Source organism: Chinchilla lanigera, unplaced genomic scaffold (assembly GCF_000276665.1).
Source record: "Chinchilla lanigera isolate Chin_1 unplaced genomic scaffold, ChiLan1.0 scaffold00145, whole genome shotgun sequence".
Classification (NCBI taxonomy): domain Eukaryota; kingdom Metazoa; phylum Chordata; class Mammalia; order Rodentia; family Chinchillidae; genus Chinchilla; species Chinchilla lanigera.
In genome coordinates, this window is record NW_004955546.1 from 723,014 (window position 1) to 738,040 (window position 15,027).

Consider the following 15,027-nt stretch of genomic DNA (forward strand, 5'->3'; position numbering starts at 1 on the left):
AGGGTTGAGTCAGGTAGGGTACCAATCACCTACATGCTCTCACCCATTGGCCATGGCCCAGTGAAGAAATTTTCTGAATTTTCCTAGGATATTTACATTATTAGTGTTAAGTCTCACCAACAATTTTGAAAATAAAATTTATTGTAAAATATTTAACCACTAAATCACCGTTAAGAAAGTACAAATTAATTCATATGTGTCTGCATTCATACATGAAAAGATGAAATAACATTCACACACTGGGCAGCGATAAGCAAAGCAGCACAGCTGCAAACAAAAGACCCACAGACACCCAGCAAGCAGTGCCTAACTCTATATTGCCCATCAGGAGGACAGTTAGACTGTCAGAGAAAGAAAGCACAGACACCAGAGCTGATCAATGTCTATACATCTGGGTTATGGTCACAATACTGTGCCACCTGGACAGGAGTCATTATGTTGACACTGATGACGGAGGATTACATAGAAACCTATGCAAAAAGACATACTGGTCTATCAATGATTCAACAAAATGTGCAGAAGTTATATTAATTTGACATGTTACAGTTGTTCAAAATAATTCCAGCGATTGGATGGTGATATAAAAGGCAGTTCTCTTAAAAACAATAGTCCCTTGGATACATGTTTATAGTAAATTAACTAATGGTCAACTGGAACAACCAGCTGAACTGAATCAGCATGTTTCTGGATGCGGAAGGCCCACCTGGGGATTGTTGCCAACAACATAAAAAGAGAACTGGAGAAGATGGCATGCTGTTGCTGGAGAAGCTTGTCATGCTGGTTTTCCTCACATGAACTCAGCTGTTTTCATCATCAGAGGATCTTGGGTCATTGCTGTTGCTGAGGATACCTGCTATTCTCTTCAGGTGATCTGTCGTCTTTATCTTGAACTTCTATTCTGGCTCTGGTGCAGATCCCTCAGCCTGGTGGCACAGATCCTTCACCCTCATAGTGCAGACTTTCTAGCGTCCACCACTGACCAGTGGGCCTTCCCAGTGAAGATCTTTGACACAGACTTGCATGACACATTGTTATGGGCTCTAGGCCTCCAGCTGGACTCATGGAGGATGTGGCCATGAGCTCTAGGTCTTCAGTGGGACTTGTTCAGGACACTGTCATGGGATCCAGACCCTTAACTGGATTATTTGGGTCTCTAGCATGTGGACAGATCTCTTGCTCTTCTCTGCATTTGACACTTTGGTGGGATATTATGAAATAATCCGATAAATTATGTGTCCAGTATTAAATCTGTTCTCTTGCAATCTGTCTACAATACTCTACTCAACAGAACATCAAATTACATGAGGAAAGCATGACTATGAAGAGAAATGATTCACAACTCTGTCTGAAGATATCAAATCAACTCCATCAGTAATTGATAGCTGAAGAAGGAGGAAAAGTCTGTAATGGAACAGTTAAAATTAACATCATGCTGCCTAGGTATTGACTGGATGTTAAATAATACTTCATCTAATAACTACATAGTAGAAAATCTTCTCAAAATCACAAGAAATATTCACTCAAATAGACCATGTTCAGAGCAATAACAGTGAAATGAAACTTGGGGGGGGATTGAAATATGTGATGGACATGTATCAGCTCCCTACAATGAATGTAATCATGATGTACTGTAAATATAATTAAAAAATCAAAAAAGAAAAAACATAATGTGCTCAAGTAAGGAAACTGTGCAAAGCAGGCTCTCATACCTCTTAAAATTAAATTTGACACAAATAATAAAAACACACTTAAAATACTCCTAAGAAGTAGAGATTAAATCATAAATATTTTAAAGACACATGATTCAAGTGCAAAGCTCAGTTAAACAGTAATGATCAAATATAAGTACGAAAATGAATGTAGGATCTATTATCATTTCAGGGACCCAGATATGACTGCTATCTATGCACTGGACTCAGGGGCTCTTTCTTTTCTTTTGTCTTTGAAAATAAGGTCACAACTGTGCCACTGCACTTCCACAGTAAATGTCACAGGGAGAGAATCACTAAACCCAAGGAAGAATCTGGGTCCTGGCAAGGGCAGAACACAATGTAATAGAAGGAAAGGCCTAAAGCTGTCAGTGGACAGAAAAGTGAAGGAGGCACTTGGCTTCATGGCGCAGACTTTCTCAAAACTTCTCCAGACATTTTCAGTGAACTCAATAAAACCAAGCCAAACAGGGAATAGAAATATTTAGTAAATTAAGAACCTGGTATAAAATGATGGCAGCGTTATGTAAAGGAATCAAGATGAAAGAAATTAAAATATTTCCAATGTCTCAGACAAGAAACATATTTATTCCAAAGTCACAAAGATATCCAGAACTCTGTCAACTAATCTTAACAGAAAACTCAGAATAATATTTGCGATACACATTCACCCTCAATCAGTTCTCTGTGAAGGGCAGAAATAGCTAAGACATAAGAGTGAATTCTTCATAATATGCTGTTCCCATCTCAGAAATTGAGCTTGTCTTTTAACATATTAATTTCACCACAGTACAGTTTGCACCTGGAGTCATGTGATGGTTAGACTTACTGTCAAAATTATTGGCCTGAAAGATGCCTAAGATATTAGTAGATCACATGTCTGGATGTGTCTGAGTAAGGCAAGAGGACATGACCCTACAGATTACCTCTGATTCACTGCCCATTAATCCCATGTTCTTTTCCTACTCAAGAATTTGCACTGAATGTGGCATAGTTGGATCTGGAAGCCTCAAGGAGCCGGAGACCAGCATCCAAAGGCAATGGCAGATTCCAGAGTTCCTCCACAGAAAAGAGAGTCTTCCTTTCCCCCCTTTTTATTCAATCTTGGGTACAAGCTTATTGGCTGATGCCAACCATATATAGGCTGGGATTTTCCTACATAGTTTGTGTCCTACAAATGAGTCTCTCTCTCTCTCTCTCACACACACACACACACACACACACACACAGACACACACAAACAAACCGCCAATCTGCACATAAGACACCTGCTTTCCCACTTTCTCCAGCTTGTCATAGTCAGGAGTTGCTGAATGTGCATTTACAGCAGAAGAGCAATTTTTATTATGAAAAAGCAAAAATGCCTAAAACTCATTTTTAAATAGCAAGAGTTGTAGAAAAATATGAATTAAATGTGAATTATCCATTTTTTCCTGAGCATTGGATACTCCCTAACAATGCCAGTGGAATATACTCCCAAGCTGCACTGTGCCTGATGAGAGACATGCTCATTTTTAAAACCAATTTCTTTAACCCCACACCTGAATTGACCCATGCAGTCTATTCTATAATAAATACTAAAAATCTTATACCTGAGGTTATCATACTGGGTATCTCATGGAGAGTCTAAGAGAGTAGGTATGTTCCATCCTCTTACTCTCTCTCCTTCAATTCCAGTATTCAACAACAGGGACTTTACCCAAAAAACACATCTAACATCTAAGTAACCCAACTGCCCATATTTCCTCAGATAATATTTTCACCTATCAGTATATACTACTGAGTGTTCACCTATGTCTACACCACTGGAAATTAAATTTCGTCAGAAATTCTGAATGGAACAATATTTGTAAAACCATTCACTGCTTCCACATTGCTCATTAGTCACTACCTTTGTTATATACAGAAGAGTTATGAAGACATAAGTCTGCACAGAAATTTGTACATGAATACTTATATTGCAGATATTTAAGTTCTATAATTATAGATAGGTAGTTAGAAAAGGACCAGGTCAAAGACAGAGTTACTTCTGAGATGAGGTGAATTAGATCTGTAGCTGAGAGGCCTGAGCTGACAGAAACCAGGCCACAAGGCAGAAGTACAATAGCTAGTCCCACAAGCCTCACCAAGAACAACAGTTCAAAGTTGCATTGTAACTGGTATCATCTGGTCAGGTAAGCCCAAATAATGGAACAAAAAGTACACGGATGGCCAGAACATCCTGACGCTTACTCCTCCTCGTTCCAGGAATGCCTTTGTTTTTCATAGTAACAGTTACACAAAAACTAAAGTTAGTGATTTCTGTAGATGAACCCTTGTTACATGCCTTTTAATATTAGATCAATATTAGCTATGCAACTGTATTTGTAACCCAATAGGTTAATTTTAGCTTGACTGGAGGTAATCTGTAAAATTATTTTACTGTATAAAATACTACTGAACAGGGCTTGGGATAGAGCTCAGTTGCACAGCACCTGCCTGGCAAGCACAAGGTCCTGAGTTCAATTCTCAGAACCAATAAAAAAAAAAGAAAAAAATACTATTAGACAATGAAATTTTACTGTATGAAAAACCTCATGAGCTTCAGTTCTAACCCACTTTCATGCTCCCCTCTGCTCTCAGGAGCTTTTCAGTCATTAACTTTTTTCTCATTTACCTTTTGCACCCTCGGTTCCATTCTTTGCTGATATGAAATACGAGGTTGGTATATTTAACAGATCAGAATGCATTTTACAATAACATACGAATTTAGTCTTCATTAAAGCTAACACATAAAAAAAGTGAAATCTCCACAAATTGATGAAAAACCAAAAACTTGAGCTTTCCATAATAATATCCACTCATAAATAGAATTTTTGGATAAATGCTGCAATATCATGTAAATACCATGCAGAAAAGACAGACAAAGACAATGTTGAATTGTCCACATATACAAAATTGCCAGAACATGAAAATGTACAGAGGACACAGTACATTAGTCATTCATATATCTTGGGAAAATATAATAATAAGAGTGGGTTTCTTTAGGAAAAAATAAAAGCTTCTAAATGGACTAGGTTGTTGACTATGTATATTTTTAAGTAAATGAATCAAACAGTAAGTTACATTTCTGTAATGCTGGCAATCTCTACTTAATGATAAGTGGACAAAGAATTTGAAGGAATATTTATAGTACAACTAATAATAATGAATGAATGGAGAAAGGCAGGATTGTTGACATTCTGTATCAGACTCTGCACAGTCTCCTTTGAGATACTTTAGAATTTGGGCTGGAAATAACTGGCAAAGGAAAGGTAAGACAGCTTGCCAAACACAGTGAGGTAAATTATATCTATAGGGAAGGCAGCCTGCCATCCCTCAGCACAGGAGACCCTAAAGAAGACAGACAAAATGAAGACATAGGTGAACACAATGAGGACTAAGCAACTGATGACATCTCAAGCATGATGAGTAGGATTTCTGCTCTGTACAGGGCCCCCTCCTGATGAAAACTGTGCCAGAGAAAATCTTGGATAGCATTAGCCTCACACAAGGCAACATAGAAACATACTGTTGTCAACATTTTTCTTATAATTGAACACATCCCAGGATGAAGCCACAAGGAGGGCACTGTCACAGAGGCTAAAATGCATAGTATATCACAATCAGGCAAACAGACAAACACTGGGCATAGCCCATAACACTGAGCAAGAATTCAGTGTAGAACAGAGAAAGAACAAGAACATCGGAGGAGCCCACGACATACAAGTGATACAGAAATGGAGGCACAACAGGTTGACCACCACTGACGATCACACAGAACATAATATTAGAGATGGAACAAGCAGATTCCTGTAAATGGATGTGTGCAGACTGCATCTACTCCACACAGTATCCAGGTGAGCAGATTCCTCTGCAGTGTGAATAGGTTCATTAGCAAGTACAGCAAGAAGGGAGCTGGCTGGAGCAGCCATGGGAAAGACAAGAAGCCAAAGAGAATAACCTGAGACAAGGTCCAATATTTCTCAACAAGCATGGCTGGTGTATCTGCGGAGATCCAAACCAGAATGAAAACAAAATGGTGAAATTTAATTGTGATACAGATCAAATAGCAACTTAAAAGCTCTATACTATTGAACAACTTGCTAAGCATTACACTTTTTTCTCATCTATTGAATTATAATAGTCTTGAAATTCACTGTAGTGAAAGCTACAAATGAGACCACTATATTAAGTTCTTAAGTGAGAGTTGGATAACTAGCTTGGTTTTCTTAACACAGACTGCAGGAAAGGGCATGCATTTGTAACACTGTGAACAGGCAACGGGTGATCAGGGTATAAAACTTTTCATAGTGGGCATGTTCTAAGAAATGCATATCTGATTCCAGTATTTAAGAAAATGTAGTCTCGGGGCTGGGGATTTAGCTCAGTGGCAAAGCACCTGCCTGGCAAGCGCAAGGTCGTGAGTTCGGTTCCCAATACCGGAGAAAAACCAAAAAAAAAGAAAAAAAGAAAAAAAAGAAAATGTAGTCTCTGAGAGTATTCAACTTTTCATTGATTACTTCAATGTTTTGATTTACTTTGATCTTATATATTAGCATTCAATCCAGAAATCTTATTTTCTATTGAATGAAAAAATGACAGAATAATAGGAATAATGCTATACACTTGCAAAGTAAGTTTCTTGGTGAATAAAGAAAGGGGATCACAATTTAAAGGTCAGAATGGCAATTTAGCAAAGAGATTTTAATGATATGAAACTAGCATCAACTTGCAAATGTCTTATAAAATTTTCATGAAATTGAAGGAATAAACAGTACATTTTCACGTAGACAAACACTTGACCTACCTCAATCAATATACATATGTAGATGGTATTAGTGGCAAACTTACCATTCATCAGAAATACAGTTAGAAAGTGTTAATTCTAATGCACTTAAAAATACTCAGACTGTAGATATCAGATATACTTTCACTGTGTATAAAAAAAGAAATAAATCTTTCTCCAAAAAGTAGACATTTACAAAAAATTCTGTTAGGACACAAGAAAGTTTTCTTCAATTACAAAGTATAAACACTATGTAGATTCTAACCCAAAAGTACTACAAATGTTAGGGAAGGGTTTACTTTACAATTCCAATTTGTTTTCTCACTGGAGGGATGGAATCCTGGACTGCAGTCACACCAAACATGCAGTTTAAGGCTGAATTACACTATTCATTCATGTGCGTTTGATGCAAAATATGTTTTTCATTTTTTTATGTAGTTCAGGCCGGCCTTGAACTAACTAAGTACCCAGGCCAGCCTCAAACTTGTACTTACCCTCCTACATCTGAGTCCCAAGTGCTGGGATTCCAGGCATGACTCTCCATGCTTAACCCTAACCAAAACACAAAGCCTTAACTGATAATCAAGGAAAATATAAAAAAAGGAAACTTATAAATAGATTCAAAGTCGCAAGAATGTCCCCATATTATGTAAATATAATGAACATTGTAGGGAACAATGTACATTTTTCAAAAAATATTTAATTAGAAGTTTGAGCTTCTTTATAATTTTTGCAAACGCTTCTAAACTCTGCTTTGAATGTACTCATCTAGATACCCCAAACTGCTTCCTCACTCACTCCATGCCCTAATGTAGTTCTGTTGAAGAAAATGCCTCCTCCCATGTCACTGTAATGTAAGGACATTATTGATATCAGAAAATAATCTCACATACATTGTTATAACCAACTTTAAAAATTACTACAAATTATATGCAAACAAACTTTAAAGCCTGAAAGTTTCCCCAAAAGATAATCCATACAAATAAAATTGCAGAACACAATATGAATATTGGGAAGAAAAGGTACAGACACGGATTAAATGATACAATCTCCTATGGATTAATTAAGTTATATGTTTAATACAACTATATCTATTATACTAGTAAAACAATATAAATTTGAAAAATGTCAGTGAGAATCTCTTCTAAAAAAAAAAAGGAACACTTATATTTTTGAAATCCCAAACAAAAAATTAGAGCTGTTCTCTTAAATTATTTAGAAAAATACTATGCAGTTAAAGTCATTTGCCAGGCATGGTGGCGCACACCTGTAGGATCATTGTGAGTTTGAGGCCAGCCTGGGCTACAAAGTGGCTCAAGGCCAGCCTGAACTGCACAGTGAGACATTGTCTCAAAAAAGAGAAAAGCTTTATGTCCATGTTTTCCTCCTTATGGTGGCACATGCCAGTAATCCCAGCACTTGGGAGGCTGAAGTAGGAGGATCCTTGTGAGTTTGAGACTAGCCTGGGCTACAAAGTGCGTTCAAGGCCTACCTGAACTGCATAGCAAAAAAGATTTTTAAAAAGGATAAAAAAAAAACTTTTATCAAAAAGGTTTTTAAGGAGCTAGGGATATAGCTTAGAGGAACAAGCACCTGCCTGGCAGGTGCAAGGTCCCAAGTTCGATTCCCAGTACCAAAAAAAAAAAAAAAAGTTTTTAAAAAAGTCAGTTAAGCCTCATAATACAAACATGTATACACATTAAAATTAAAAGAAACAGTAAGAAATACACTTCTGTTACACAAAATGAGATTTGATAAGGCTGGCAGTACAGATCATGAGTAAGATGTGGTTCATCAGTGCTTTATGGTGCTAAGTTGCTCACTTTATATGCAGTGTGAAACTTATTTTTCTATTAAACTTTCAAAGGTATACTCTCGGGGCCTGGGGATTTAGCTCAGCGGCATAGCGCCTGCCTGGCAAGTGCGAGGTCGTGAGTTTGAATCCCGGGACCAGAAAAAAAACAAAAACAACAACAACAACAAAAAAAACAAAGGTATACTCTCCATAGATTTAACAAAAAATATAAAACATGAACCTAATATATGGAAGAAAGTATAAGAAAATGACTTGCTGAACTAAGAATGAGGAAATCTGTGGAAATAAAATTGTAAAGCAACAAATCTTAAGGTGACTTTGAGAAGATACAGAAGGTAACAGTAAGGATTTCTATTCAGCCAAGAAAATTCTCCCAAAATGCAGTGGGAGAAATCACAAGAAAATTCTCCCAAAATGCAGTGGGAGAAATAACAAGAAGGTATGTTGATTCTCTACAAGTGATAAAAACCTACAAAAACAACAGCAAAAAGAAAGGTCTTCAGAACGTTATCATTTGAGAACATGATATACATAGATAATTTACAGGACTTACAAAGGAAACAGAAAAGAATGGAAGCATAAAAGACAGAAAAAATAAAAAGAAGCAAATACATTTCACTATGAATCCCTGAAACTTGTCAACTTAGAAAAAAATTCAGTGTTGATGGTTCTAAGAAACAGAAACTCTAGCCCAACAGTGGTGGCTGTAGTGTGGATGGTGTATGAGAAGATTTTAAATGACACACACTCTGTGCACTAGCAAAGAAGCTCCTGAGCATCCACGGGATTGTTTTAAATCTGCTTCTGGGACAGCAAGTAAAAGAATGGTCCTTGGTACATTAATATCAGTGACAGAATTAGACAAGTTTTCTCTCCTAGGACTGTGGAAAGGCAAATAAAATGTTATGCACACAAACAATGTAGACCCTAACAGGAACTACAGCTATATGCAGCAGTACAAATAAAGCTGGAAAATAATATTGGGTGAATTAATTAAAATACAGAAGGAATTCTCTAACATAGTATTTAAGAACTAAATGTGTATGTTCATGAGGTTGGGGTGTAGCTCAGTGGTAGAGCACATGCTCTCTTTGTCCTTACCACCTGTACTACATTTCAGATGTCACCAGGGTGAAAACCAGAACAGGGTCCACTGCTTCACACTGTATTGTGATGCCCACAGGGAGGTACACACAGACTGAAAGGTGATTTAAACTGGTGCTCTGTGCTTTACGACAGCTGTGTCATAAGCCATTCCCATGAGCATCTTCAGGATACCAACATAGAAGGCTGTCCTCAACCAAAGAGAACTTAGGGGATTCAGAGACTGCAGTCAGTTGGAACTTCTGGAACATGTGCCAAAGGCCCTCTGTCATCTCTTTTTCCATGGAGATATAAGAAGTCTTCAAAGTAACAGTAGTGGACAGACATGCCTTCAGCTGTTTAATGTCGTAGAAATGGAAGTGGGATTACATGAGTGGGCAAACTGGGATAGAAAGGTAGATGTTCACTCAACATTAAAACAGTTAGAAAAGTTTCCAAAAGCAGCATAATTAGAGCTAGGAATGGAAGCGCTTTCCCGTCAGCCTGGCACAAGCTTGATGACTGCTCGGCCTGTGTCTGATCAATGAAAGTCTCACTCCTACCTGCTCATAATGGTGATGCAAGTGAGACAGTATAATTAGATTGGGGCACATCTCAATACTAATACTATTAATAATAAAAACTAAACCAAATCAAAGCAAAGAAACAAAAGTCAGAATCGAGAGTAGTGCTCCCTTTTCCAAATATTACTTATATTGCTCTCTTGATTCAGTTGCTCTGGGGGACTTGATTAATACAGCTCTTAAAAAGGGAAACAGGGGGCTGGGGATTTAGCTCAGCAGCACAGCGCCTGCCTGGCAAGCACAAGGTCGTGAGTTCGGTTCCCGGTACTGGAAAACAAAACAAAACAAAAAAAAAAGGGGTGGGAAACAATTTGATAATTATTATGTTTTACAGAGGATTCATTCAAGAGTTAAAGTAGATATACTGAGTTAGAAAGAAAAAATATGATCATCCCAAATGAAGTTGAAAGAAAATGTGTTGAATACATATAGAACAGGTCTGATCCAGGAAACATTATTACTAAGCTTTGGGTTCTTAAAATATGCCCATCGCCCTTGCTTGATTGATGTTGGGACATGTATATAACACAATACAAAATTATGATAACAGTACTAAATACCTCATGCACTTTATTGAATACAGTGCACTGCAAATCACTGCTTGTTCACTATTGGTGTCCTGTAGCTGTCAGAGGAGTGATTCATTACTGCTGTCCACCATCATGACCAAGTATTTTATCATGTGTCACTGATGTGCAAAAGGAATAAAATAAAAATCTCAAAATAAGCTTTCCACTGAATAATTCTGCTTTTATTATTCAATACTGGAGATTTATCACAAGACCTAAAGCAAGCTAAATGAGTCACTGTTCAGTGGAGATAAATCACAGAATTTATATCTCATATTGAAAGAGGATCTTGCTCAACTGTTCATGCTGGGTGCTGAAACACTTCCTGTCTCAGGCTCCCAAATGCCTTAGAGTAAAGTGGAGAATAACAATGTCTCACTGAGTTTTCCTTTACCCAAGCACTGAAATCTTGGCAAATTTTCATCAATAAAAAACACTAATCTTAAACTGGCATAATAGCATATCCATGTCATCCCAACAATCAATGAGGTACAAAAACTATCAAAAGATCACACAACCTTGAGGAAATAAGATATGATCTCAAAATTCTAAAAAAATTAAAAATTAGGGAGCACATATTCAGAGCAAATTTCCAGAGTACAGTTTCACTACAACAAAAAAAAACGTCAAGCATACCTTGAAATCATCCATGCCCTGGGGAAACCCCTTTCATTCTTCGATGATGGTGTCCATAAATTTTTTTAACCTACACCAGGGCCACACAGTTTTCTAATTTCCAACTTTACCTCAAAAATGATTACATGGCCAGTGTGCTGTTGCACTCCTTTAAACCCAGCATGTGGGAGGCTGAGACAGGAGGATCACTGTGAATTCGAGGACAGCCAGGGCTAGATAAGCTACTTCAAGTCTAGACTCAACTACACAGTGAGACTCTCTCCCCACAAAAAATGATTACATGAACTGGTCAGTGATAACAGAAGGCATATTTATCTATTATTAAGTTCTCTTCCTTCTGCCATGCCTGTAACTTTTGGTCAACTCACAGATGAAGCAAGCACACAATTCTTCTTTCATGCTTACCCTAAGAACAATCTGACTTTCTGAGAAGATCTTCCACATTGCAAGTCCTACTACAGGCACCCTTCACCATGCCATTCTTTTCCACATACTTTCTACTCTGCTTTCATCTACTCTAAGCAGAAAACCCTTCAAGCCTAACCACTGATATCCCTGCACACCTGTAATTTGGGGCTTCTCCTTTATACAAGTCTTCTTTTGAAGTCAATCTCAGAGAGCATTTCAGTATTTAAACAATGTCTATGATCAAGCCAAGCTCTATAGCCATTAATTCAGAGATGACAGCCCTGTTCCTTTCCACTCATACCCATATCACATGTATATGTCCATGCAAATGCCCAAATTCAGGCATTTCTGTTTATTTGTTTGTTTTTGGTTTTTTCTGGTACCGGGAATCGAACTCACGACTTTGCGCTTGCCAGGCGGGTGCTGTGCCGCTGAGCTAAATCCCCAGCCCCCAAATTCAGGCATTTCTCAGCATAGGTTTAACAGGCAGGCCATTCTGGAAGTTGTCCTTAGCAGGTACACTTTTCCCTGCCCTTGCAAAAACCTTAACATCTGCTTCATTTCTCTCAGAATTCTAAACTGTATGGAAATTGTGACTTAAACAGTCTAATTGTGAGTAGAGGGGTCACCTAAATAATTAAAATTAGAAATTTCTTTTGCATTGCTCTGTACGGAACACTGGAGTTCACTGGGTGTTTGGCAAGTACTGCACCACTGAGGCACATCACCACACTTCTGTAAAATCTAAGGACCTACGTCAGCACCTATCATGAGTTTGGAAATATGAGACATACTGGAAATATAGGAGATCACTACAAATAAAAAAGAAGTTTGAGGAGAGGTGTAGTACAAAAACTATGACATTTATAAGTTTCTGATCCCCCAGATCTGCTGCAGGCAGGAAAGAGAGCAGTGACCTAGATCACTACAGTTGCACCCTGCTCCAAAACACATCTGAGTCCGGGTCTCCCCAGATCCCTTCCTCTGCACTGATTGGTGGAAGTCGGACAGCAGCAGGAGGTTTACCAGATGGCATTGCGGACTAGCGGTGTCAGGGAGGAGACAGGGATCTTTGGACACAGAACTAGCCTTGCCCCAGCAAGGGGCAAGTGAGACAGAGGATGACTCACTGTCAGTCCAGGAGGACCTCAGAGTCTGACGGTAAACACAGAGGCTCAAACCCCCATAGCTGCTTTTGACCACTTATAATTGTTCCCACCCGGGTTCCTCCCAATTTCAGGGCTCCAATCCCACAACATCACCATTGCCTGGCTTGAGGGTCTCCCAGGTTCTTTCCCATGGAGGTCACAGTCAATAGGAGCCACAAAACACGGTCTAGCAAGCATTCTGCTGTCAGTATTGTGCTCACAACACGCAATTTACGCCATGACACCGGAAGAGACCGCCTATCTTGGCCCACCTGATTGGGCAGTTCTTATAGCTCGCCCTTTCATCACTGATTGGCTCCTACTCAATTGCCCTCCCTCGGAGTGAAAGTAAACACAGAAACAAGCCCCTATCTGCAAGAGCGGATCCCAAAAGAAAGACCGTGCTGCAGAGACTTCTGGACCGAACTGTCTTGTATAGTGCTGACCTCACATCGCCTGAGGGATACTTACATTGAACAGCTTCACCCCTTCCTTTCAGCGCTGCTTCTGTTTTCTCAAAAGACGCAGTAGACTCTTCCCGAAAATGGGTCACAAATGTGTTCAGAAAGCTACAGGATCAACATTCTAGGGAAGAATCAATCCCAAGATTTCAGAAAACATCCTGAGTATAGGCCAGGCCAGGGCACAATAGAATAAAGAGAGGGTAAGCTGTTTGACAGGTCAAAGATTTGGAATGAGGCAGCAAGCTTCATTGTCAAGATTTTCACAATTGTCTCTCTCCAACTATTCATTTTTACCCAAGAAAATGAATATATGCCCACAGAAGGAGCACAATTATTGTGAAAATGAAATAATTAGAGTTAAATGATAGCAATTATCTGCAAGAGAGTAAAGAGGGAACAATGAAAACGTTTCGCCTCTCCCAGGGAAGGTTGCCACTCATACAGAGTAACAAAAACGTGAATTCTGAAAGTAAGCCTATTGCCAAGCATGAGGGTCACAGTGCTTGCTGAATGGAGCCACGTTCCTCATCCACTCAGCCATCTCCTTGTGATGAGGCAGGGGCACCTAAGAACTTCAAATTTTAAGCTCCCCGTGCCCTATAGTTCCCTCCTCTTAGATTGAAACTCTGCCTTTTCAGGACTTTAATATTTCTAGAAGGAGACTCCATTGCCTGGAGCCATGTGATATACTTGTTAACAACTTGTCTGGCTTTAGGGATGTGTAGGATATTAATAAAGTACACTTCTAGGTGTGTCTGGTGGAGTCATGTGAGTTTGACCTGATGAACCAACTCTGGTGCCGGGATCATTCCTCTCAGTTTCCTTCCTTGCACTCTGGCTCCTTGATCACATAAGTTATGTTTTTTTTCTTCACATGTATTTGCCAAAATATTTCTGCATTGGAAACAAACACAAACTGCAGCCTCTGAAACAATGAGACAAAATAAATGTATTTTCTTAAATTCTGTATGTCAGCTATTTTGTACCTGCAACTAACTGAATAAAGAAATCAATTCCTTCGGGCCGGGCATGGTGGTGCACGCCTGTAATCCCAGCACTGGGGAGGCTGAGGCAGGAGGATCGCTGCGAGTTAGAGGCCAGCTTGGGCTATAAAGTGAGGTTAAGGTCAGCCTGAACTGCACAGCTTGACCCTGTCTCAAAAAGACAAAAAAAGAAAGAAAGAAATCAATTCCTTCGGGTTTTTTTTTTTTTTTTTTCCGGTACCGGGAATCAAACTCATGACTTTGCGCTTGCCAGGCAGGCGCTGTACCGCTGCGCTAAATCTCCAGCCCCCAGGAAATTAATTCCTAATACAATTCACTTATGTATATGTCATAAATATACTTCCAAATGCATCAATTCATTCTCCAACTAATTATAGAAATGAATTTTTGTATGACTGCTCTTCACAGTTTCTTATGTGTACACATTTTAGTCTGACTCCAGCAATTCTTTGCATACCAAAACCACTTCTTTCCTCCAGGCGCCATTCTCCTCCACGCAGGCAAAACTACCACAATGCAAACATGAACTCATGCTTAAAACAAACTCACATCAACTGGGGGTTCCAGGTTGACAAATACTTAATCCACCACACCCACAAAGTGGAGGTTTGGTTCTTTGAACACTTAAAATCCAAAAAGGACCTTATATCTTCTCACATCATGGAGTAGTCATCTGGTCAGCCTCACATAAACAACAGTAAAAAAAAAAAAAAAAAAGTGAGGTTCATTCAGATGAAAAGGTCAGGGGGCTGGGGATTTAGCTCAGCGGCAAAGCGCCTGCCTGGCAAGTGCAAGGTCG

General features: G+C 38.9%; 1 protein-coding gene across 6 annotated transcripts in view; it reads right to left on the reverse strand.

Moving 5' to 3' along the window:
- The window catches only part of LOC106147348 (zinc finger protein 709-like), a 78,186-nt gene that overhangs the window by 17,633 nt on the left and 45,526 nt on the right, over nt 1–15,027 (reverse strand). For 3 of the 6 annotated variants that reach the window (XM_013508395.1, XM_013508400.1, XM_013508399.1), the window contains exon 1: nt 12,875–13,012. The exons of the other annotated variants lie outside the window; for them this stretch is intronic. In XM_013508395.1, the coding sequence (XP_013363849.1) occupies nt 12,875–12,958 (84 nt within the window). In that variant the 5' untranslated portion in view covers nt 12,959–13,012. Of the gene's footprint in view, nt 1–12,874; nt 13,013–15,027 lie in introns of those variants that run through there. 6 annotated transcript variants of the gene reach the window in all.